General features: G+C 45.5%; 1 protein-coding gene and 1 long non-coding RNA gene across 2 annotated transcripts in view; one reads left to right on the top strand and one right to left on the bottom strand.

Annotated features, from left to right (window-relative positions):
* LOC138662815 (zinc finger protein 665-like) overlaps positions 1–21,811 on the bottom strand; it is a 38,753-nt gene extending 16,942 nt beyond the window's left edge. The window contains exons 1-6 of the mRNA XM_069748774.1: positions 21,752–21,811; positions 17,258–17,407; positions 16,949–17,128; positions 16,741–16,864; positions 16,560–16,657; positions 16,271–16,361 (exon numbers count right to left, since the gene is read on the bottom strand). Coding sequence (XP_069604875.1) covers positions 16,271–16,361; positions 16,560–16,657; positions 16,741–16,864; positions 16,949–17,128; positions 17,258–17,407; positions 21,752–21,778 — 670 coding nt within the window. The 5' untranslated portion in view covers positions 21,779–21,811. The remainder of the gene's footprint in view (positions 1–16,270; positions 16,362–16,559; positions 16,658–16,740; positions 16,865–16,948; positions 17,129–17,257; positions 17,408–21,751) is intronic.
* A 22-nt stretch (positions 21,812–21,833) lies between these two features.
* LOC138662814 (uncharacterized) lies at positions 21,834–24,238 on the top strand. The gene is made up of 3 exons (XR_011318074.1): positions 21,834–22,115; positions 22,212–22,419; positions 22,836–24,238. It is a non-coding gene; the product is annotated as an uncharacterized lncRNA (long non-coding RNA).
* Positions 24,239–25,171: the final 933 nt, after the last annotated feature.

Here is a 25,171-nt window from a genome sequence, read left to right as displayed (position 1 = left end):
TTTGTCCTGAGTACACCGATACCCCATATGTGGGGGTAAACCACTGTTTGGGCGCATGACAGAGCTCGGAAGCGAAGGAGCACCATTTGACTTTTCAATGCAAAATTGACTGGAATCGAGATGGGACACCATGTTGCGTTTGGAGAGCCCCTGATGTGCCTAAACATTGAAACCCCCCACAAGTTACACCATTTTGAAAAGTAGACCCCCTAGGGAACTTATCTAGAGGTGTGGTGAGCACTTTGACCCACCAAGTGCTTCACTGAAGTTTATAATGCAGAACCGTAAAAATAAAAAATCATATTTTTTCACAAAAATTATCTTTTCGCCCCCAATTTTTTATTTTCCCAAGGGTAAGAGAAGAAATTGGACTCCAAAAGTTGTTGTACAATTTGTCATGAGTAAGCTGATACCCCATATGTGGGGGTAAACCACTGTTTGGGCGCATGGAAGAGCTCGGAAGGGAAGGAGCGCCGTTTGACTTTTCAATGCAAAATTGACAGGAATTGAGATGGGACGCCATGTTGCATTTAGAGAGCCACTGATGTGCCTAAACATTGAAACCCCGCACAAGTGACACCATTATGGAAAGTAGACCCCCTAAGGAACTTATCTAGATGTGTTTTGAGTACTTTGACCCACCAAGGGCTTCACAGAAGTTTATAATGCAGAGCCGTAAAAATAAAACAAAAATTTTTTCCCACAAACATTATTTTTTTAGCCTCCAGTTTTGTATTTTCCCGAGGATAACAGGAGAAATTGGACCCCAAAATTTGTTGCCCAATTTGTCCTGAGTGAGATTATACACAATATGTGGGGGGAACCACTGTTTGGGCGCATGGGAGGGCTCAGAAGGGAAGGAGCGCCATTTGGAATGCAGACTTAGCTGGAATGGTTTGCAGGTGTCACATTGCGTTTGCACAGCCCCTAATGTACCTAAACAGTAGAAACCCCCCACAAGTGACACCATTTTGGAAAGTAGACCCCCTAAGGAACTTATCAAGATGTGTGGTGAGCGCTTTGACCCACAAAGGGCTTCACAGAAGTTTATAATGCAGAGCCGTAAAAATAAAACAAAAATTTTTTCCCACAAAAATTATTTTTTAGCCCCCAGTTTTGTATTTTTCCGAGGGTAAGAGGAGAAATTCGACCCCAAAAGTTGTTGTCCAAATTGTCCTGAGTACGCTGATACCCCATATGTGGGGGGAACCACCGTTTGGGCGCATGGGAGGGCTCGGAAGGGAAGGAGTGCCATTTGGAATGCAGACTTAGATGGAATAGTCTGCAGGCGTCACATTGCGTTTGCAGAGCCCCTAATGTACCTAAACAGTAGAAACCCCCCACAAGTGACCCCATATTGGAAACTAGACCCCCCAGGGAACTCATCTAGATGTGTTGTGAGAACTTTGAACCCCCAAGTGTTTCACTACAGTTTATAACGCAGAGCCGTGAAAATAAAAAATCTTTTTTTTTTCCCACAAATATTATTTTTTAGCCCCCAGTTTTGTATTTTCCCAAAGGTAACAGGAGAAATTGGACCCCAAAAGTTGTTGTCCTATTTGTCCTGAGTACGCTGATACCCTATATGTTGGGGTAAACCCGATTGGGCACATGGGAGAGCTCAGAAGGGAAGGAGCACTGTTTTACTTTTTCAACGCAGAATTGGCTGGAATTGAGATCGGACGCCATGTCGTGTTTGGAGAGCCCTGATGTGACTAAACAGTGGAAACCCCCCAATTATAACTGAAACCCTAATCCAAACACACCCCTAACCCTAATTCCAACAGTAACCCTAACCACACTCTAACCCTGACACACCCCTAACCCTAATCCCAACCCTATTCCCAACTGTAAATGTAATCTAAACCCTAACCATAACTTTAGCCCCAACCATAACTGTAGCCCCAAACCTAACCCTAGCCCTAACCCTAACCCTAGCCCTAACCCTAGCCCTAAAACCTAGCCATAGCCCTAACCCTAGCCCTAACCCTAACCCTAGCCCTAATGGGAAAATGGAAATAAATACATTTTTTTAATTTTTCCCTAACTAAGGGGGTGATGAAGGGGGGTTTGATTTACTTTTATAGCGAGTTTTTTAGCGGATTTTTATGATTGGCAGCCGTCACACACTGAAAGACGCTTTTTATTGCAAAAAATATTTTTTGCGTTACCACATTTTGAGAGCTATAATTTTTCCATATTTTGGTCCACAGAGTCATGTGAGGTCTTGTTTTTTGTGGGACGAGTTGATGTTGTTATTGGTGACATTTTTTGATCGCATTTTATTCCGATTTTTGTGAGGAAGAATGACCAAAAACCAGCTATTCATTAATTTCTTTTGGGGAGGCGTTTATACCGTTCCGCGTTTGGTAAAATTGATAAAGCAGTTTTATTCTTCGGGTCAGTACGATTACAGCGTCACCTCATTTATATCATTTTTTAATGTTTTGGCGCTTTTATACAATAAAAACTATTTTACAGAAAAAATAATTATTTTAGCATCGCTTTATTCTCAGGACTATAACTTTTTTATTTTTTTGCTGATAATGCTGCATTGCAGCTCGTTTTTTGCGGGACAAGATGACGTTTTCAGAGGTACCATGGTTATTTATATCTGTCTTTTTGATCGCGTGTTATTCCACTGTTTGTTCGGCGGTATGATAATAAAGCGTTGTTTTTTGCCTCATTTTTTTTTTTCTTACGGTGTTTACTGAAGGGGTTAACTAGTGGGCCAGTTTTATAGGTTGGGTCGTTACGGACGCGGCGATACTACATATGTGTACTTTTATTGTTTTTTTTTTTATTATTTAGATGAAGAAATGTATTTATGGGAATAATATTTTTTTTTTTCATTATTTAGGAATATTTTTTTTTATTTATTTTTTTTACACATTTGGAAATTTTTTTTTTTTTTTAATTTTCTCCCAGAGGGGGACATCACAGATCAATGATATGACAGTTTGCATAGCACTCTGTCAGATCACTGATCTCACTTAGAGCAGTGCAGCCTTCACAGTGTCTGCTCTGAGCAGGCTCTGTGAAGCCACCTCCCTCCCTGCAGTACCCGGATCTGCGGCCATCTTGGATCCGAGGCTGGAGCAGGCAGGGAGGGAGGTAAGATCACATCGCGTTGCTGTGGGGGGCTCAGGGAAGCCCGCAGGGAGCCCCCTCCCTGCGGGAAGCTTCCCTATATCGCCGGCACATCGCGATCATCTTTGATCGCGGTGTGCCAGGGGTTAATGTGCCGGGGGTGGTCCGTGACCGCTCCTGGCACATAGTGCCGGATGTCAGCTGTGATAAACAGCTGACACCCGGCCGCGATCGGCGGCGCTCCCCCCGTGAGCGCTGCCGATCGCATATGACGTACTATCCCGTCGGTGGTCATAGGGGCCCACCCCACCTCGACGGGATAGTACGTCTGATTTCAGAAAGGGGTTAAAGGGCGATGAGCAAGGCGATCCTTGGGATATGGAACGCAGAGAAGATAGTGCCAAGCATGCTCATGGTGGAGATCTTTTGAGCTGCCAGTTGACCATGAACAGTGCCCCCAATACATTGTGTCTGCAAACTATTCCAGCTAGATCTGCATTCAAACAGCTAAATGGCGCTCCTTCCCTTCTAAACACGGCCGTGTGCCCAGAGAGTAGTGTACAATCGTATGTAGGGTATTGTGAGAAGGTGGAAAATAATTTGTAAGATCCATTTGTTTTCTATTATCGTTTGTGAATAATTCCAAAGTTATCACCACATAAAGTGACACACGTCCGATTTTAACCCCTTTCTGCCATCTCATGGAATACTACGTCTGATGGCAGAGCCACTGCTTTGATGCGGGCTCCTGCGGTGAGCCCGCATCAAAGCCGGGACATGTCAGCTGATTTGTACAGCTGACAAGCCTGCAATACCGGCGGGTGAAATCGAGATCCACCCGCCACTATTAACCTATTAACTAGTTAAATGCTCATGTCAAATGCTGACAGCGGCATTTAATAAGCGCTTCTGGTCATATGGCTAGAAATGAGCGCACCGGTGACACCCGTCACGTTATCGGGGGTCATCGGTGCATTGGCATAACAACCAGGGGTCTCCTGAAAACCCCTATGGTTGTTGATGCCAGATTGCTGTGAGCGCCACCCTGTGGTCAGAGCTCATAGGAATGCTGTAATTGAGATACATAGAGGTGATCTGAGCATCACCTCTATGTAGCAGAGCTGATCAGGCTATGCCAGCTTCTAGTCTCCCATGGAGACTATTGAAGCATGGCAAAAGAAAAAAATTTTTTTTTTTAAATATGAAATAAATAAATAAATAAATAAATAAATAAATGTTCAAATCACCCCCTTTTGCCCCATTCAAAATAAAACAATAAAAAAAACAAAATCAAACCTACACATATTTGGTATCACCGCATTCAGAATCGCCTGATCTATCAAAGAAAAAAAAATAACCTGATCGCTAAACGGCGTAGCGAGAAAAAAGATCCAAAAGCCAGAAATTTTTTGGTTGCTGCAACATTGCATTAAAATGCAATAACGGGCGATCAAAAGACCGTATCTTCACCAAAATGCTATCATTAAAAACGTCAGCTCGGTACGCAAAAAATAAGACCTCACCCAACCCGAGATCACGAAAAATGGAGACGCTACAGGTCTCTGAAAATGGCGCAATTTTTTCTTTTTTTTAGCAACGTTTGGAATTTTTTTTACCAATTACATTAAAACCAGACATGTTTGGTGTCTATGAACTCGTAATGACCTGGAGAATCATAATGGAAGTCAGCGTTAGCATTTAGCGAACCTAGCAAAAAAGCCAAACAAAAAACAAGTGTGGGACTGCACTTTTTGACAATTTCACCACACTTGAAATATTTTTTTCCTGTTTTTGGGTACAAGACATGGTAAAACCAATGATGGCGTTCAAAAGTACAACTCGTCCCACAAAAAATAAGCCCTCACATGGCCAAATTGATGGAAAAATTAAAATGTTATGGCTCCGGGAAGAGGAGAGGGAAAAAAATGAAAAAAAGCTCCAGGGGAAATGGGGCCGGATTAAGAACACAAAATTGGCTGCAGGAAGAGGATAAATCAGAGGATTCTGGACACTACTGTAATCAAAAACTGACTATAAACAATAACATCTACTGAAATGCTCAAACTGAACAGTCTCCATCAGTAATAAATGAGCAGCTAGTGGTGAAAACTCTCTGGGGTAATTAGAGCACGGGGCTCGGTGACTTCACAATCTAAACTATCATAAGCTCCATATTATCTGTCAGATGAGTTTCAAGAAGAAATATTACACATTTATAGAGAACTGTGTATAATAGTGCAGAGCGGAGATGTCTTAAAGGGAACCTGTCAGCAGGATTGTGCTCAGTGACTACAGACACTGTCAGGTCGGTGCCGTTATACTGATTACACCGATACCTGGTGATGAAATCCGTCTTGTGGTTGTTGTTTAATCTGTATTTGTAGTTTTCAGCTAATGAGATGCTCGTTCTCTGGGGCGGGGCTGTTGGCGGGGCTTTATGTGGTTCTCTGGGGCGGGTTGTGGGTGGGGCTTTATGTGGTGCTCTGATTGCATATTCATCTGTATTGGCTTATGACAGGTCGCTGATCCCTCACTGACCTGCCCCCATTTTTACATAATGCATATAACAGGATTGATAATTATTCTCGATAATGCCTAGAATATTGTGGCTATTGGTAGGTTTAGAAAAAAAATTACATCCAGCAAAATGTCACCGGCGATGGCAGCACCTGCGCAGTCTATAAGTAAGAGATAGATGCTACTGGACAGGCGCTGCTAGTGTCATTTTGATGGATGTATTTTTTTTTTCTAAGCCTCATAATAAAACTACAAATACAGACTACACAACCACAAGACGGATTTCATCACCAAGTATCAGTGTAATCAGTATAACGGCACCAACCTGACAGTGTCTGTAGTCACTGAGCACAATCCTGGTGACAGGTTCCCTTTAAATTAGATCTTAAACCAGGGCTGGAGCCAACACATCTCCTGCAGGCGGGAATAAATGTATATTACAGCCATCAGTCACGCACAGCTCAGAGATATATCATGGCACCGGTGTGATGGGTTTATGTAGATTATTACAATCCTCCTGGAAGTTTGGCCAGAAAGACTGGACCTGGTCTTGTAGGGACCATATGATCACATTCAGCAGCACAGAAGGGAGAGAAGGGAGATTCATCCGATAAGATCTCAGGGTTCTAGGAAGCCAACAGCATCATTACCCTCCGCTTTCTCTTACAGGCCCATCATAATATTTTTCTTCAAGTGATTTTCTATCTTGTCAGCACATTCTACGTACGCTGTCATTTGGCTTTGTAGTTCACAGATCTGGGCAGGTAACAGCGTCTCCTAAACCCAGGGGGTAGGTGGATCTACCAGGTTGTAAGTTCTATAGAAAAGGGCTTTCAATGACCAAAGTCATTTGAACAGTTTTGGGTGGAGGAGAATGTTGTGGTCTAGAGGCAAAATGGTGATCATGGTAATACGGCCGGACTACACCACCGATAAAGCAGCCACAGCCGGTGATGAGAAGAATCTGTGACTTCTCTGCATTTAGTGGTCACTAGAGTTGAGCGACCTTGACCTTTTTAGAGTCGAGCCGGGTTTCGCGAAACCCGACTATCTCAAAAGTCGGGTCGAGTGAAATCGGCCGATTATGACGTAAAGTCGGGATCGACCGAAACACGAAACCCAATGCAAGTCAATGGGGCAGCATAGTCAGCAGTGAGTGGGGGCCAGGAAAACACCTAGAGTGCCCATTTTAATGTCAAAACCATCCATTCTTCTTAATGAAGCTTGTCAAGCGTAATTTACCTTATAATAATTGGAAGGCATTTGAAATTGGGGGTCATTTGGCTAAAGTTGTGGTGGGTAGGGCTGGTTCAAGTAATTAGTGGGCCCAGGAAATCTGGACCACGTCACGGCAGTGGAGCAGGGAGAGGTAAGTATTTCAACTTTGCAAGTGCTGTGAACCTGAGCAAGCATGGGGGGCCCACTCGTTGGCATTGGCACTGGCACAGGGCCCCTCAAAGTACAGCGGTGTGTTTGCACGGCGGGGGCGCCTCCCACCGGCAGCAACACTTTTGCGTACCATGAGAGGCCCTGTGCCAGTGACGTCGCCAACTAGTATTCCTCCCCCCACCTGATGAAGGAACCTGCACTTTCATCTGCACCTTCCTGTTTGTCCCCGTGTAAGGTGGTATGGTATGCGGGAAGGGGGACCTGACTTTCAGCAGGGTCACAATCTTGCAGTGTAGCGTGCACGGGAAATGTTGCGTTATGGGTCAATGTACCAGCAGACTCATCTATCACTGGCTGGGCAATGGGCAGGATGAGGAGGAAACACAGATATAGGCCCAAAGAATAAAGTGGGCTAAATGCAGTTCAAAATTGGTAACACAGGACTAATCAGGGGGCATTGCAGTGGAGGACAACTGGAATGAGAGGCTGACACAGAGAGTAGGCCCAAATCAGTAAGTAGTCGAAATGCAGTTCAAAATTGGCAACAATAGTAAACAGGCGGCACAGCTTTGTTCAGTGGAGGAGAACAGCAAGGAGTGGCAGACACCGATAGTAGGCCCCAACCCAACTAGTAGGCCAAATGCAGTCTAACATTAACAACTACTTAACGAGCGCCTGAAAACGGAATTTCAGGACAGGAAACCAGGAGAACAGCAAGGAGCGGCAGACACCGATAGTAGGCCCCAAACCAACTAGTACGCCAAATGCAGTTGTTCCGTTTAACCACAATTTAATGAGAGCCTGAAGATAGAAGTTCAGGAAAGGCAACCTGGAGAACACCTTGGAGTGGAACACACCATCTCTCTACACCCCATACCCAATTTGTAGGCCTAATGCAGCGTAGTTTCCAACAACTACTAAACGAGAGCATGATGATCGAAGCATTGGCGAGGAAACCTGGGGAACACCTTGGAGTGGAACACACCATCTCTCTACAGTGGAACACACCATCTCTCTACACCCCATACCCAATTTGTAGGCCTAATGCAGCGTAGTTTCCAACAACTACTAAACGAGAGCCGGAAGATCGAAGCTCAGGAAAGGCAACCTGGAGAACACCTTGGAGTGGAACACACCATCTCTCTACACCCCATACCCAATTTGTAGGCCCAATGCAGCGTAGTTTCCAACAACTACTAAACGAGAGCCGGAAGATCGAAGCAATGGAGAGGAAACCTGGGTAACACTTTGGAGTGTAACACACCATCTCTCTACACCCCATACCCAATTTGTAGGCCTAATGCAGCGTAGTTTCCAACAACTACTAAACGAGAGCCGGAAGATCGAAGCTCAGGAAAGGCAACCTGGGGAACACCTTGGAGTGTAACAAACCCTCTCTCTACACCACGGAAGGGCTGATTCTTAGGAAGGAAGGCTGTCGGAAAGAAGCAGGGCGTGTCCGAGGGTGGTTATATTCTTATTAGGTATATACTCACCCTCGGACGCGCCCTGCTTCTTTATTTGTAATGAATGTTTATTTGCAATGTGGTTTTGACTTACTCTATTTTTTTGGTAAATAATGATTTTATTATTTTCATTGTTTTGCATCTTCTTGGCAATAATATAAAGAAGACGCGACAGGACAACACTCGGTGGATGCCATATCTGTGTTTAAAATTGAAAAAACCTTTCAGTTAACTACTTGCAGGAGAAAGTTATTGTAGCTGGTGGCCATTTTTAGTACTGTACCAGATTTTTGTTGTATGTGTTTGTTTTAAATGTTAAAATGTCTGCATTTGATATCTCTCCAGTATTTTCTTTTTTATAAGCAAAATACTTATTTTTATATTTTCTGATGTTGGTTCCAGGGGTACACGGGCAGCAGTGGTGTGGTCAGTGGAGGCCTAGTGGAAGGAGTCACCGCAGACAGGCATCGAAGGCCTAAAATAATAACACATGGCTGTAGGCAATTTTAAATTGGTTCCAGGGGTACACGGGCAGCAGTGGTGTGGTCAGTGGAGGCCTAGTGGAAGGAGTGACCGCAGACAGGCATCGAAGGCCTAAAATAATAACACATGGCTGTAGGCAATTTTAAATTGGTTCCAGGGGTACACGGGCAGCAGTGGTGTGGTCAGTGGAGGCCTAGTGGAAGGAGTGACCGCAGACAGGCATCGAAGGCCTAAAATAATAACACATGGCTGTAGGCAATTTTAAATTGGTTCCAGGGGTACACGGGCAGCAGTGGTGTGGTCAGTGGAGGCCTAGTGGAAGGAGTGACCGCAGACAGGCATCGAAGGCCTAAAATAATAACACATGGCTGTAGGCAATTTTAAATTGGTTCCAGGGGTACACGGGCAGCAGTGGTGTGGTCAGTGGAGGCCTAGTGGAAGGAGTGACCGCAGACAGGCATCGAAGGCCTAAAATAATAACACATGGCTGTAGGCAATTTTAAATTGGTTCCAGGGGTACACGGGCAGCAGTGGTGTGGTCAGTGGAGGCCTAGTGGAAGGAGTGACCGCAGACAGGCATCAAGGCCTAAAATAATAACACATGGCTGTAGGCAATTTTAAATTGGTTCCAGGGGTACACGGGCAGCAGTGGTGTGGTCAGTGGAGGCCTAGTGGAAGGAGTGACCGCAGACAGGCATCGAAGGCCTAAAATAATAACACATGGCTGTAGGCAATTTTAGATTGGTTCCAGGGGTACACGGGCAGCAGTGGTGTGGTCAGTGGAGGCCTAGTGGAAGGAGTGACCACAGACAGGCATCGAAGGCCTAACATAACAAAAATGTCAATACAATGGTATTGTCAGTGGCAGGCATTGAAGGATGTCAGCGCATAGACTAAACATTGGTGGAGCTGTGAGATAATTTTGCAAGTGGTAGAGCACTGTTTGAGCTGGGGGGGGAACTGTCTTGTGGCCGGCGGTACAGGCCCAGGGCCCCTCATATTACAACGGTGTGTCTGACGTTGGGTGCGCACCACCACCGCCAGAGACACTTTATTGTACTAGGAGGGACCCAGTGGCAGTGCCTTCGACCAAAAGCGGGCTCACCCACCTCTTCAGACAAACTGCACTCTCACGGGTGCTGTCGCCAAGTGTCGATACCACGGCCCCGTGTGGGGAGTTTGGCCATTTAGTGAGGTGTAAACATGTCGTATGCTGGACAATCAGGTGCAGAAAATTACGAGATTGGAAAAGGCATTCAGAATAGTCCACAGGCAAGACCTTTTCATAGGAAAGCTAGGTGTCAGCCGGGCAAGGTGGGGCAAAAGATCTCGAAATCCAGTTGTGGTTCATTTTAATGAAGGTTAGATCATCTACATTTTGGGTAGCCAGACGAGTCCCTTTTTCTGTTAGTATTGAACCTGCAGCACTGAATACTCTTTCTGATAGGACACTAGCTGCCGGGCAAGCAAGCTCCTGCAATGCATATTCTGCCAATTCTGGCCAGGTGTCTAATTTTGATGCCCAGTAATCAAATGGGAATGACGGTTGAGGGAGAACATCGATAAGGGATGAAAAATAGTTTGTAACCATACTGGACAAATGTTGTCTCCTGTCACTTTGAATTGATGCTGCAGTACCTGTCCTGTCTGCGGTCATAGCAAAATCACTCCACAACCTGGTCAGAAAACCCCTCTGGCCAACGCCACTTCTGATTTCTGACCCTCTAACTCCTCTGGTCTGCTGGCCCCTGCAGCTCGTGTGAGAACGATCACGGGCGCTGTGTGCAGGGAATGCCAGAAGCAAACGGTCAACAAGAGTTGATTGTTTGGTTGCTAATATTAGTTCCAAGTTCTCATGTGGCATTATATTTTGCAATTTGCCTTTATAGCGAGGATCAAGGAGGCAGGCCAACCAGTAATCGTCGTCATTCATCATTTTAGTTATGCGTGTGTCCCTTTTGAGGATACGTAAGGCATAATCCGCCATGTGGGCCAAAGTTCCAGTTCTCAAATCTGCGGTTGTGCTTGGTTGAGGGGCAGTTTCAGGCAAATCCACGTCACTTGTGTCCCTCAAAAAACCAGAACCCGGCCTTGCCGCGCCACCAATTTCCAGTGGCCCCGGAAAAGCTTCCTCATTAAAAATATAATCATCCCCATCATCCTCCTCGTCCTCCTCCTCCTCTTCGCCCGCTACCTCGTCCTGTACACTGCCCTGGCCAGACAATGGCTGACTGTCATCAAGGCTTTCCTCTTCCTCAGCTGCAGACGCCTGATCCTTTATGTGCGTCAAACTTTGCATCAGCAGACGCATTAGGGGGATGCTCATGCTTATTATGGCGTTGTCTGCACTAACCAGCCGTGTGCATTCCTCAAAACACTGAAGGACTTGGCACATGTCTTGAATCTTCGACCACTGCACACCTGACAACTCCATGTCTGCCATCCTACTGCCTGCCCGTGTATGTGTATCCTCCCACAAAAACATAACAGCCCGCCTCTGTTCACACAGTCTCTGAAGCATGTGCAGTGTTGAGTTCCACCTTGTTGCAACGTCTATGATTAGGCGATGCTGGGGAAGGTTCAAAGAACGCTGATAGGTCTGCATACGGCTGGAGTGTACGGGCGAACGGCGGATATGTGAGCAAAGTCCACGCACTTTGAGGAGCAGGTCGGATAACCCCGGATAACTTTTCAGGAAGCACTGCACCACCAGGTTTAAGGTGTGAGCCAGGCAAGGAATGTGTTTCAGTTGGGAAAGGGAGATGGCATCCATGAAATTCCTTCCGTTATCACTCACTACCTTGCCTGCCTCAAGATCTACAGTGCCCAGCCACGACTGCGTTTCTTTCTGCAAGAACTCGGACAGAACTTCCGCGGTGTGTCTGTTGTCGCCCAAACACTTCATAGCCAATACAGCTTGCTGACGTTTGCCAGTAGCTGCCCCATAATGGGAGACCTGGTGTGCAACAGTGGCAGCTGCGGATGGAGTGGTTGTGCGACTGCGGTCTGTGGACGAGCTCTCGCTTCTGCAGGAGGACGAAGAGGAGGAGGAGGGGGTGCGAACGGCTACAGCCAATTGTTTCCTAGACCGTGGGCTAGGCAGAACTGTCCCAAACTTGCTGTCCCCTGTGGACCCTGCATCCACCACATTTACCCAGTGTGCCGTGATGGACACGTAACGTCCCTGGCCATGCCTACTGGTCCATGCATCTGTTGTCAGGTGCACCTTTGTGCTCACAGATTGCCTGAGTGCATGGACGATGCGCTCTTTAACATGCTGGTGGAGGGCTGGGATGGCTTTTCTGGAAAAAAAGTGTCGACTGGGTAGCTCGTAGCGTGGTACAGCGTAGTCCATCAGGGCTTTGAAAGCTTCGCTTTCAACTAACCGGTAGGGCATCATCTCTAACGAGATTAGTCTAGCTATGTGTGCGTTCAAACCCTGTGTACGCGGATGCGAGGCTAAGTACTTCCTTTTTCTAACCATAGTCTCATGTAGGGTGAGCTGGACTGGAGAGCTGGAGATCGTGGAACTAGCGGGGGTGCCGGTGGACATGGCAGACTGAGAGACGGTGGGAGATGGTATTGTTGCCACCGGTGCCCTAGATGCAGTGTTTCCTACTATGAAACTGGTGATTCCCTGACCCTGACTGCTTTGGCCTGGCAAAGAAACCTGCACAGATACTGCAGGTGGTGCGGAAAATGGTGGCCCTACACTGCCGGAAGGGATGTTGCGTTGCTGACTAGCTTCATTGGCCGAGGGTGCTACAACCTTAAGGGACGTTTGGTAGTTAGTCCAGGCTTGCAAATGCATGGTGGTTAAATGTCTATGCATGCAACTTGTATTGAGACTTTTCAGATTCTGTCCTCTGCTTAAGGTAGTTGAACATTTTTGACAGATGACTTTGCGCTGATCAATTGGATGTTGTTTAAAAAAATGCCAGACTGCACTCTTTCGAGCCTCGGATACCTTTTCAGGCATTGCAGACTGAGCTTTAACCGGATGGCCACGCTGTCCTCCAACAGGTTTTGGCTTTGCCACGCGTTTTGGGCAAGATACGGGCCCGGCAGATGGAACCTGTTGCGATGTTGATGCCAGCTGCGGCCCCTCCTCCTCCGCTTCAGAACTGCTGCCGCCTGCACCCTGTTCCCCCAATGGCTGCCAATCGGGGTCAAGAACTGGGTCATCTATTACCTCTTCTTGTAGCTCGTGTGCAACTTCGTCTGTGTCACCGTGTCGGTCGGTGGTATAGCGTTCGTGATGGGGCAACATAGTCTCATCAGGGTCTGATTCTTGATCAGCACCCTGCGAGGGCAATGTTGTGGTCTGAGTCAAAGGACCAGCATAGTAGTCTGGCTGTGGCTGTGCATCAGTGCACTCCATGTCAGATTCAACTTGTAATGGGCATGGACTGTTAACTGCTTCACTTTCTAAGCCAGGGACGGTATGTGTAAAGAGCTCCATGGAGTAACCCGTTGTGTCGCCTGCTGCATTCTTCTCTGTTGTTGTTTTTGCTGAAGAGGACAAGGAAGCGACTTGTCCCTGACCGTGAACATCCACTAACGACGCGCTGCTTTGACATTTACCAGTTTCACGAGAGGAGGCAAAAGAGCTAGAGGCTGAGTCAGCAAGATAAGCCAAAACTTGCTCTTGCTGCTCCGGCTTTAAAAGCGGTTTTCCTACTCCCAGAAAAGGGAGCGTTCGAGGCCTTGTGTAGCCAGACGACGAACCTGGCTCCACAGCTCCAGACTTAGGTGCAATATTTTTTTTCCCACGACCAGCTGATGCTCCACCACTACCACTACCCTCATTACCAGCTGACAATGAACGCCCCCGGCCACGACCTCTTCCACCAGACTTCCTCATTGTTTTAAAAACGTAACCAAACTAACGGTATTTGTTGCTGTCACACAACTTACACGGTGAGCTATAACTTCAGTATGATTTAGCTACCCCTTTACAGGTGAGTGAGACCACAACGAAAATCAGGCACAATGTTACACACTCTGTTGTTGGTGGCAACAAATGAGAGAGATGCCACACACGCAGGACTGTCACTGAAGCACAAATGTAAATATTAATCTCCCACTGATTTGAGTTTTTTTTTTTTTTTTAAGGGAGACTTTAGGAAAAAAAAACAATAGAATAAAATGATTTTTTCAGGAAGAATTTAGAAACCAAATAAAATAAAATGATTTTTTCAGGGAGAATTTAGAAAACAAATAAAACAAAAAAAGGCTTTCTATGGCCCACTGAGTGAGAGATGACGCACACAGGAGTCAGGAGTGGCACACAAGCCCAGAGGCCAATATTTATCTCCCACTGATTGATGTAGTGATTTTTTCAGGTAGATTTTGGAACCCAAATCAAGCTAAAAAAAATAATAGGCTTTCTATGGCCCACAATTGGAGAGAGAGAGAGAGATGGCACACCCAGGAGTCAAGACTGGCACACAAGCAGAAAGGGCAATATTAATCTCCCACTGATTTGTTTTTTTTCAGGGAGACTTTAGGAAAAAAAAAATAGAATAAAATGATTTTTTCAGGAAGAATTTAGAAACCAAAGAAAATAAAATGATTTTTTCAGGGAGAATTTAGAAAACAAATAAAACAAAAAAAGGCTTTCTATGGCCCACTGAGTGAGAGATGACGCACACAGGAGTCAGGAGTGGCACACAAGCCCAGAGGCCAATATTTATCTCCCACTTTTTTTTTTTTGTTCCAGGGAAAATTTATAAACCCAATAAAAAAAATAATAGGCTTTCTATGGCCCACTATCTGAGAGACAGAGAGAGAGATGGCACGCTTAGGACTGGCACGCAAGCCCAAAGGCCAATATTAATCTCCCTTTTTTTTTAAGGGAGAATTTATAAAACCAAAAAAAAAAAAATAAATAGGCTTTCTATGGCCCACTATTTGTGAGAGAGATGGCACGCTCAGGACTGACACACAAGCCCAGAGGCCAATATTAATCTCCCACTTTTTTTTTTTTTTTCCAGGGAAAATTTATAAACCCATTAAAAAAAAAATAAATAAATAGGCTTTCTATGGCCCACTATCTGAGAGAGAGAGATGGCACGCTTAGGACTGGCACACAAGCCCAAAGGCCAATATTAATCTCCCACTGATTGATTTATTGATTTTTTCAGGTAGAATTTAGAACCCAAATAAAGCAAAAAAAAAAAAATGGGCTTTCTATGGCCCACTGAGTGAGTGATGATGCACACAGGAGTCAGGAGTGGCACACAAGCCCTGAGGCCAATATTTTTCTCCCACTGATTGATGTAGTGATTTTTTCAGGTAGATTTTAGAACCAAAATCAAGCAAAAAAATAAATAGGCTTTCTATGGCCCACTGAGTGAGTGATGATGCACACAGGAGTCAAGAGTGGCACACAAGCCCTGAGGCCAATATTTTTCTCCCACTGATTGATGTAGTGATTTTTTCAGGTAGATTTTATAACCCAAATCAAGCAAAAAAATAAATAGGCTTTCTATGGCCCACTGAGTGAGAGATGGCACACACAGGGATGGCACTCTAGCAGAAATGTCAATCTTAATCTCCCACAAAAAAAAACAAAAAAAAAACAGGGAGTGTCCAACAATTACTATCTCCCTGCAGTAATCTCAGCCAGGTATGGCAGGCAGCAATAAGGAGTGGACTGATGCACAAATTAAATAAAAAGTGTGTACAAACCAAAAAGATAGCTGTGCAGAAAGGAAGGAACAAGAGGATTTGTGCTTTGAAAAAAGCAGTTGGTTTGCACAGCGGCGTACACACAGCAATGCAGCTATCAGGGAGCCTTCTAGGGCAGCCCAATGAGCTACAGCGCTGAGGGAAAAAAAAAAAAATGTAGCTTCCACTGTCCCTGCACACCGAAGGTGGTGTTGGGCAGTGGAAATCGCTACAGCACAAGCGGTTTGGTGGTTAATGGACCCTGCCTAACGCTATCCCTGCTTCTGACGAAGCGGCAGCAACCTCTCCCTAAGCTCAGATCAGCAGCAGTAACATGGCGGTCGGCGGGAACGCCCCTTTATAGCCCCTGTGACGCCGCAGACAGCAAGCCAATCACTGCAATGCCCTTCTCTAAGATGGTGGGGACCAGGACCTATGTCATCACGCTGCCCACACTCTGCGTTTACCTTCATTGGCTGAGAAATGGCGCTTTTCGCGTCATTGAAACGCGACTTTGGCGCGAAAGCAGCGTACCGCATGGCCGACCCCGCACAGGGGTCGGATCGGGTTTCATGAAACCCGACTTTGCCAAAAGTCGGCGACTTTTGAAAATGAACGACCCGTTTCGCTCAACCCTAGTGGTCACTACTCACCTGGGTAGCCATATGTGGGAATCTCCTCTTTACACCACTCATCCCCCCTCACATATGTCTCTGCAGTATTAATATGGGTCAGATCTTCACCCTGAAACAAATATTATAAAAGTCACCGACAGATGGAGAAGTCACATCTATGATCAGCTCTAATCCTGCCATCTCCACCATTCTCATTACACAAGTATAAAACATATAATACTGGTGGATAAAACAAGACTGAGCACAAGACCTTCACCGGTGTCTACACATCATAGGGGAGATCTCCTGACACCTTCTCTCCATCTACCTGATGATCCTGAGGAGCATTGGGATCTTCTTGGTTACAGTCCTGTGGAAGAAGAGGACAGGGACATCTCTCTGGTGTTGTCCTCTTACTGGATAGATCTGGAGGAAACACATACAGGGAGTGAATTCATTCTTTACATACAGATAATTGTAGGCCGTGTGTATTTAGTCCTGTCTATTACCTGGGGATGTGAGGTGCTGGGGAACCTCCATTATGACGTTCTTGTACAGATCTCTGTGTCCTTCTAAATACTCCCACTCCTCCATGGAGAAATAGACAGCGACATCCTGACACCTTATAGGAACCTGACACATACAATGATACCGTCATCCCCCCTGATCTCTTCATAGTGTTACTGTATAATGTCCCAGCATTCCCAGCAGTGTCACCTCTCCAGTCAGCAGCTCAATCATCTTGTAGATGAGTTCTAGGATCTTCTGGTCATTGATGTCCTCATGGATCAGGGGGTGAGGTGGAGGCCCCGTGATTGGGCTCAGGGGTCTTCTCCATCCCTCAAACACAGGGTCCTGACAGCGATCACTAGAGGTCTTCTTCACCACTGTGTAATCCTGGTAATGGAGAGACTCATTAATAAATCTCACTACAGACATTTCCAGAGTCCTCACCTCTCCAGTTCTGTCCATCTGTTATTCCCATAGATAAGAATGATGTAATGTGACGTCATCAGAATCTCTCACCTCTCCAGTAAGCCGGAAGAGGATCTCTAGGGTGAGGTGTAATATCCTCTCAGCCATCTTGTCTCTGTCCATATCCATCTTTGATGGGTAAATCAGGAAATTTTTCTTTTGTAGAAGATCTTCACTGAGAGGATCTGATATTGTAGAGACCTGAATGAGAAGATGAGCTGATGTAACATCATAAGAATCCTGTGTAATAATACAATTACTGGGGATAATAAGGGAAACGTATGAGGAGATTTATTATTTTACAGTATTTAGTTTTCTTCTTCACATCTACTAATAAAACCTATATATTTAGGCCACAGACAACAAGCAGTTTCCTCCTCGGAGTCGGCAGCTGAATACGTTTCTCATAGACTCATCTTCCATAACGCTAATTCTCATCTCATTTACCGACCCTGGAATCGGCATTAGCAATACTGCAGGAGATATTCACTACACGTGACATGAAAAATAACTACTAAATGATGAGGGTGACATCTTCCTCTTCTACTATGTGTCATGGTACAGGACGCGGTTCATGTCCTGCTCTCTCAGGGTTAATATTGCTGGCCTCTCTTTGGATCTGGAGGGGTATTTATACACACTCCAGACTAGGATTCCATGTCAGCTATACTTTTGTTTAGCCTGTGTGTCTGACCCCTTGAGTGTGTGCTCGGTTTGCATTTGCTTGTTTTGCTCTACTTGTTTGTTCTGTTGGCTTTCTGACCTTTGGCTCCCTTTCTCACTATCCCTCAACCTTACCCCTAGGTTACCTTGCTATCTCTTGGTTTTGACCGTTGCAGGTTTAAAGCTAACCTTTTTCAAGCTACACTGAACCAAAACGTCGCCATCATGGGCTAAATAAAATAGCTCCTTATTCACAGATAGTGGAGTGCTGCTTCCTTTTTTGGACTACTACATGCAAGGTTTGGTATATGCCTGTGGAAGCTCTTTTGCACACAGATTCTTTCCATGCTGCATGCGCTGCTCTATTTTTCTATTTCTTGTATCTATCTATACACTGTTTGAAAAAATAAAGGGACCACCTAAACAACAGAATATAACTCCAAGTAAATCAAACTTCTGTGAAATCAAACTGTCCGCTTAGGAAGCAACACTGTTTGACAATCAATTTCACATGCTGTTGTGCAAATGGAATAGACAACAGATGGAAACTATTGGCAATTATCAAGACACACTCAATAAAGGAGTGGTTCTGCAGGTGGGGACTGTTGTGAATTCCGCTCTTGGGCTCCCTCCGGTGGTTGTAAGTGGCACTTTTGTGAGTTCTGCTCTTGGGCTCCCTCCGGTGGTTTTAAGTGGTATGGCTGCTCCTTGGATTTAGCAGTCTGCAGCTGCTTCCACTGATTGTCTTTCTGCTCGGCTATTTATGCCTGGCTCTTCTCTTCAGCCAGTGCCACTTGTCAATGGTTCCTGGTTGGATTCACATCTCTCTTGGATTTCCCTGATATCCTGACCAGTTCAGCAAAGTTAAGTCCTTGCTTGCTCTTTCCTGTCCACAGGTTGTGGACTTATTCGTTCTGTGCTTTCTATGTTTTGTCCAGCTTGTCAGTATGGATTAATTCAGTTAAGCTGGAAGCTCTGGGAAGCAGATTTACCCTCCACACCTTTAGTCAGGTGTGGAGATTTTTGTAAACTCTGTGTGGATTTTTGTAGTTTTTAATACTGACCGCACAGTATTCTATCCTGTCCTATCTATTTAGCTAGACTGGCCTCCTGTGCTACATCCTGGTTTCATTCTATGTATGTCTTTTCCCTCTCCACTCACAGTCATTACTTGTGGGGGGCTATCTATCCTTTGGGGATTTTCTCTGAGGCAAGATAGTTTTCCTGTTTCTATCTTTAGGGGTAGTTAGTTCTCAGGCTGTGACGAGGTGCCTAGGGAGTGACAGGAGCATCCCACGGCTACTTCTAGTGTTGTGTTGAGCTTAGGGACTGCGGTAAGTACAGGTACCACCTCCTTCAGAGCTCGTCCCATGTTGCTCCTAAACCACCAGTTCATAACAGGGGACCACAGACCACATCTCAGTACCAATGCTTTCTGGCTGATGTTTTGGTCACTTTTGAATGTTGGTTGTGCTTTCACACTCGTGGTAAGCATGATATGAACTCTACAACCCACACAAGTGGCTCAGTTTGTGCAGCTCATCCAGGATGGCATATCAATGCGAGCTGTGGCAAGGTTTACTGTGTCTGTCAGCGTAGTGTCCAGAGGCTGGAGGCGCTACCATGAGACAGGCCAGTACAAAAGGAGATGTGGAGGGGGCCGTAGGAGGTAAACAACCCAGCAGCAGGACCACAACCTCAGGCTTTGTGCAAGGAGGAACAGGAGGAGCACTGCCAGAGCCCTGCAAAATGACCTCCAGCAGGCCACAAATGTGCATGTGTCTGCACAAATGGTTAGAAACTGACTCCATGAGGATGGTCTAAGTGCCCGACGTCCACAGATGGGGGTTGTGCTCACAGCCCAACACTGCGCAGGATGCTTGGCATTTGCCACAGAACACCAGTATTGGCAAATTCACCACTGGTGCCCTGTGCTCTTCAGATGAAAGCAGGTCCACACTGAGCACATGTGACAGACATGACAGATTCTGGAGATGCCGTGGAGAGTGATCTGCTGCCTGCAACATCTTTCAGCATGACCGGTTTGGCAGTGGGTCAGTAATGGTGTGGGGTGGAATTTCTTTGGAGGGCTGTGCTTGCCAGAGGTAGCCTGACTGCCATTAGGTACCGAAATGAGATTCTCAGACCCCTTGTGAGACCATATGCTGGTGTGGTTGGCCCTGGCTTCCTCCTAATGCAGGACAATGCCAGACCTCATGTGGCTGGAGTGTGTCAGCAGTTGAAGCTATGGACTGGACCGCCAGTTCCGCCGACCTGAATCCAATTGAATATATCTGGGACATCATGTCTCGCACCATCCACCAACGTCATGTTGCACCACAGACTGTCCAGGAGTTGGCGGATGCTTTAGTCCAGGTCTGGGAGGAGATCCCTCAGGAGACCATCCGTTGCTTCATCAGGAACATGCCCAGGCGTTGTAGGGAGATTATACATGCACGTGGAGGTCACACACATTACTGAGCATCATTTACTTGTCTTGAGGCATTTCCACTGAAGTTGGATCAGCCTGTAACTTCGTTTTCCACTTTGGTTTTTAGCATCATTCCAACTCCAGACCTCCGTTGGATATTAGTTGTGATTTATGTTGATAATTTTTAGTTTTTATTGTTCTCAACACATTCCACTATGTAATGAATAAAGATTTACAACTGGAATATTTAATTCGGTGATTTCTAGGATGTGGGATCTTAGTGTTCCCTTTATTTTTTTGAAAAGTGTATTTATGATATTGTATATTTCACCTCGTAATCACCATGTTTTATATTATTCACTGTTGCTATAGTTATCACAATTCCACCATTATCAGGGAAATAAGTAATGATATTGGTTACTTCTGCCTTGTGTTTGTTTGTGTGTTGTATCTGGTCACTCAATACAGGGACATAATGGGGGCATTACACTGTGTGGGGGATGGCAGTACTGTGGGAATATTACACTGTGTGAGGGTATAGTGGTACTGTGGGAACATTAGACTGGGTGGGGGATTGTGGCACTGTGGGAACATTACACTGTGTGTAGGGGGAAGGCGGTACTGTGGGAACAATACACTGTGTGGGGGGATGTGGTACTGTGGGAATATTACACTGTATGGGGGGATGGTGGTACTGTGTGAACATCACACTGTGTGTGGGGATGGCGGTACTGTGGGAACATTACACTGTGTGAGGGAAGGTGGTACTGTGGGAACAATACACTATGTGGGGGGATGGAGGTACTGTGGGACCATGACACTGTGTGGGGGGATGGCGGTACTGTGGGAACATTACACTGTGTGTGTGTGGGAATGGTGGTACTGTGGGACCATTACACTGTGTGGGGGGATAGAGGTACTGTGGGAATATTACTGTGTGTGTGTGTGTGTGTGTGTGTGTGTGTATGGCGATACTGTGGGAATATTATACTGTGTGGGGGATGGCGGTAGTGTGGGAACATTATACTGTGTGGGGGGATGGAGGTACTGTGGAAATATTACACGGTGTGGGGGGATGGAGGTACTGTGGGAACATTATACTTTCTGGGAGATGGAGGTACTGTGGGAAAATTATACTGTGTGTGGGGATGACGGTACTGTGTGAGCATTACACTGTGGCGGTACTGTAGGAACATTATACTGTGTGGGGGGCATCATACATACTACATAAGGAGCATTACACTGTGTAGGAGCCAAGAAAGGGGCCTTGTACTAGGAGAACAATCCGCTCCCTCACTTCCTGTCCTCCATAGTTGGCTCGTATGTATCTATTACAGGAAACAGAACAAAAATGTTATGATTCTTATAAAGTGGCAACAACAACCCCAAAAGAGTCTCCGTGCAGAAGGGGTTAATATCCCCGCGCTCAGTAATGGGGAATCTCCACATACCTCCACCTGCAGAGCCGCACTCCCCATATATGGCTGCTCTGTGCGCACAGGACCTGTGATGAGGTCACAGGAGGGAGGAGTCAGGGGTCACGTGATCCGCAGTGAAGACGCTACATGGAGACTTCTCCTCAGTCAGTGACATTTCCGCCATTATTCGCCCTCACTACTGGCACAATTACCTCGCGCCGCCTTTTCTACACAATGTTCTGTGTGGAATGTAACGTGTGATTTCTCTGGAGACAAATAGACCCCACACATGAGGGAACTATTAGCCCCAATTTGTTTTTATTTTCACAAAGCTAACTGGACGTATACTACTATGTGCCGACATATTTCTTGTGACATATTCTACTTCATTACAGTGGTAAAATTTATTTGATATGACTTGTGTTTGTTTGAAAAAAAATTGATGAAAATTTTGAAAATGTTGAAATTATTAAATTTTTCACTTTTATGCCAGACATCCCGGAAGTCTGCCGCACGCCTCCACGGAGTCTCCTGCATCATGTCTAATGTTGTTAATGTCGAAATGCTGCTGGTCCTGGTGCAAGAGAGGCCAGAAATATGGGATCACCGAGATGCCAGAAAAGAGGCGACTTGGAGGAGCATCTGTGGGATCCTTTTCCCAGAATATGAGCAGCAGCCACGAGAGGTCCAGAGGCAGATAAGTAAGTACACTCACGTTTCTCTATGAATAATATTGCAAACTGCATTACCTACATGAGTTTGGGCCTATTGTTATTTTCATTAAGATTAATATCATTTATTTATATAGCATCATTAATTCCATGGTGCTGGACATGAGAAAGTGGTTACATACAGAGTTATAGATATCGCTTACATTAACCAAATTTACAATGACAGACCTGTACAGAGGGGAGAGGACCCTGTCCTTATGGCCTGAAATTCTTGGTATTTTCCATTATATTGTATTGTGCTGTTTGTGTTTTCAATCTTTATGTTGATGGTATTATTTAAGAAATGCAGGTTACTAGGCCACATTAAAATCTGTTAAATCACTGACACCTTGTGGTACCACTGTGCACAATGGCCTTATACATTATTTTCTTCTCTTTCATTGCAGTGGAAGATGTTATGAGACGATGGCACAGCATAAGGGACGAATATAGGAGAGAAAGGCAGCAGCAGAGGGCCAGGAGTGGGTCAGCAGCGCCTGCAAAAAAAAGCGCAAATATATTTATTATGACTCCTTTTTGGATCCCAGTATGGGTCTGAGACCATAAGTAAAAACATCAAAACACATTACACATGTTTTATAAAGGTAACATTTAAATTAATTATTCTCATACTTTACTAACAGAATAAGTCAAACCTCACTGAGAGGGAGTGCAGCTCAGACCCGGAGGCCATCATAGATCCGGTTGGGGAAGGAGAAGAGGTGGCTGGCCCATCTTCACATCCTTCCAGTGACCTCTTCAGTTGCACCACAAGACTCGGCAACAACTGGCCAAAAAGCTGCTCCACCACCCACAGCAGCACCAGTTCCAGTAATAAGCCAGGATGATCCAGGAAATAGTAGCAGCCTTACTGTTCCACTGGAGACATCCCCATAGCCTGCTGTCAATTCCCACCGTAGCCGCAGAAGGAGAGAGCTGCAAGAAAGTCGCAGGAATGTGGACACTGGAGTCCTTGATTATTTGGCCAGGGCTGCACAGGATGATGCTGAGGAGGCCTATCGAAGTAGCCTGGCCCGGTACCTCCGTCCCATACCCCGTGAGGTGAGGCTACGTGTGAGAGGTTGTTTTCAAATACTTATTGATGCATGCACCCCCCCAATGAACCCTATGAAATGTTTGAGTTCATTGAGAGGTGGCAGCTGTCAGCAAATAACGTCCTGCGCCTTCCATCTTCTCAACAGATGCATGCTCAACAAGTATTTGAAGCACCCCCTCCACGTGTGCCTACACCTCTACCAGTTCCCACCCAAAACACACCAAGGCCAGCAAATTACCATATGCCATCATACCATCAACCTTCCCAATATGGCCACTTGTCCAGACCCAGTGCTGGAGGCTGGTCCCAACCTGGGTTTGGACGACATGGCCATATTGGGGGGGGGGGTATGAGGCAAGGCCTTATTTTCAACCTCATAAGGGCCCTACACAAAACCCTTATTATAGCCAATACCCAACTGGCCAATATGAGCAAGGGCATCATTTTGAGCAGGGACAGACATCATACACACAGGATGATGGACAATTGGCCCAACAAAGGCCACCGGCCAGGACCCGGACCTTCTGCCATCACCTCCACCAACTTACAGAAATCTCTAATGAGAATTGTTTTATGATGATTCTTTTTATTTTTTGGATCTAAACATGTTTTTGTTTGACTCTGCTGTGATAGCACTTTGTTATATTTATCTTACAAAATGGGTTGTCATGTTTTTTTTAAAAAAAACAACATGATATTAATACGGTGTTTAAAAACAAAAAAAGGTTTTTGCTATAATAAAAAAGTATAGTCAAAAATCAATTTCAGATTGTTGGACCAATCATTACAACATCATACTCAATTACTCAGTTGATAAACATCTGTTACATAAGTCAATAAAACACACATAGTTAAGTAATTTAAGTAATGTATGCATTTTTTCAGAAAATATATATAGATATATATGAAAAAAATTACAACAAAGAAACATCATTATCTTGCCAGGGAGTAGCTCCCTGAGGAGAAACAAAATAATTTGTCAAAATATCCCTAACTTTTATGCCAGGAAGGGGACTCCGCTGAGGAAGGACTTCTGTTGTAGGCCTACCCACATTAGCCAACATGCCTTCACCACTGTCAGCTGAGGAGCACTCATGAATTCTTGTGAAGTTGTGTAGAACAACACAAGCTTTTATGACTTCACTAACATTTGTCTCACTCAGCTGAATGGCAGTCTGGAGAACACGCCATTTGGATGCCATAATGCCAAAGGCGCACTCCACCAGTCGCCGCACCCGTGAAAGTCTGACATTAAAGACACGCCGCCGGTGGTCCAGGTTGCGCCAGGGATAAGGCCTCATTACATGCCTGGAAAATTGGAAGGCCTCATCTGCAACAAGTACATATGGGACTGCTTCAGCATTGGAGCCTGGGAGTGGTCGTGGTGGTGGGAGGTCAAACAGGTTTTCACGTAGCCGCCGACCCATAATGGACATATTGAAGACTCTAGAGTCTCCAGTTCGCCCATAGGCCCCAATGTCTACAATTATAAAGCTGTAGTTACTGTCAACTACAGCTAACAGAACTACAGAGAAAAACTGCTTATAAGTATAGAATTGGGTGCCCGAGTTGGGCAGCTTACGCACCCTGATATGTTTCCCATTCAGGGCTCCAATACAGTGCGGAAATTGACAAGAGTCAGAAAATCCACGGGCTATTTTCAGCCAATCCTCCATTTTGGGCATC

Source organism: Ranitomeya imitator, chromosome 2 (assembly GCF_032444005.1).
Source record: "Ranitomeya imitator isolate aRanImi1 chromosome 2, aRanImi1.pri, whole genome shotgun sequence".
NCBI classification, from domain to species: domain Eukaryota; kingdom Metazoa; phylum Chordata; class Amphibia; order Anura; family Dendrobatidae; genus Ranitomeya; species Ranitomeya imitator.
This window is presented reverse-complemented; position numbering and strand designations above follow the sequence as displayed.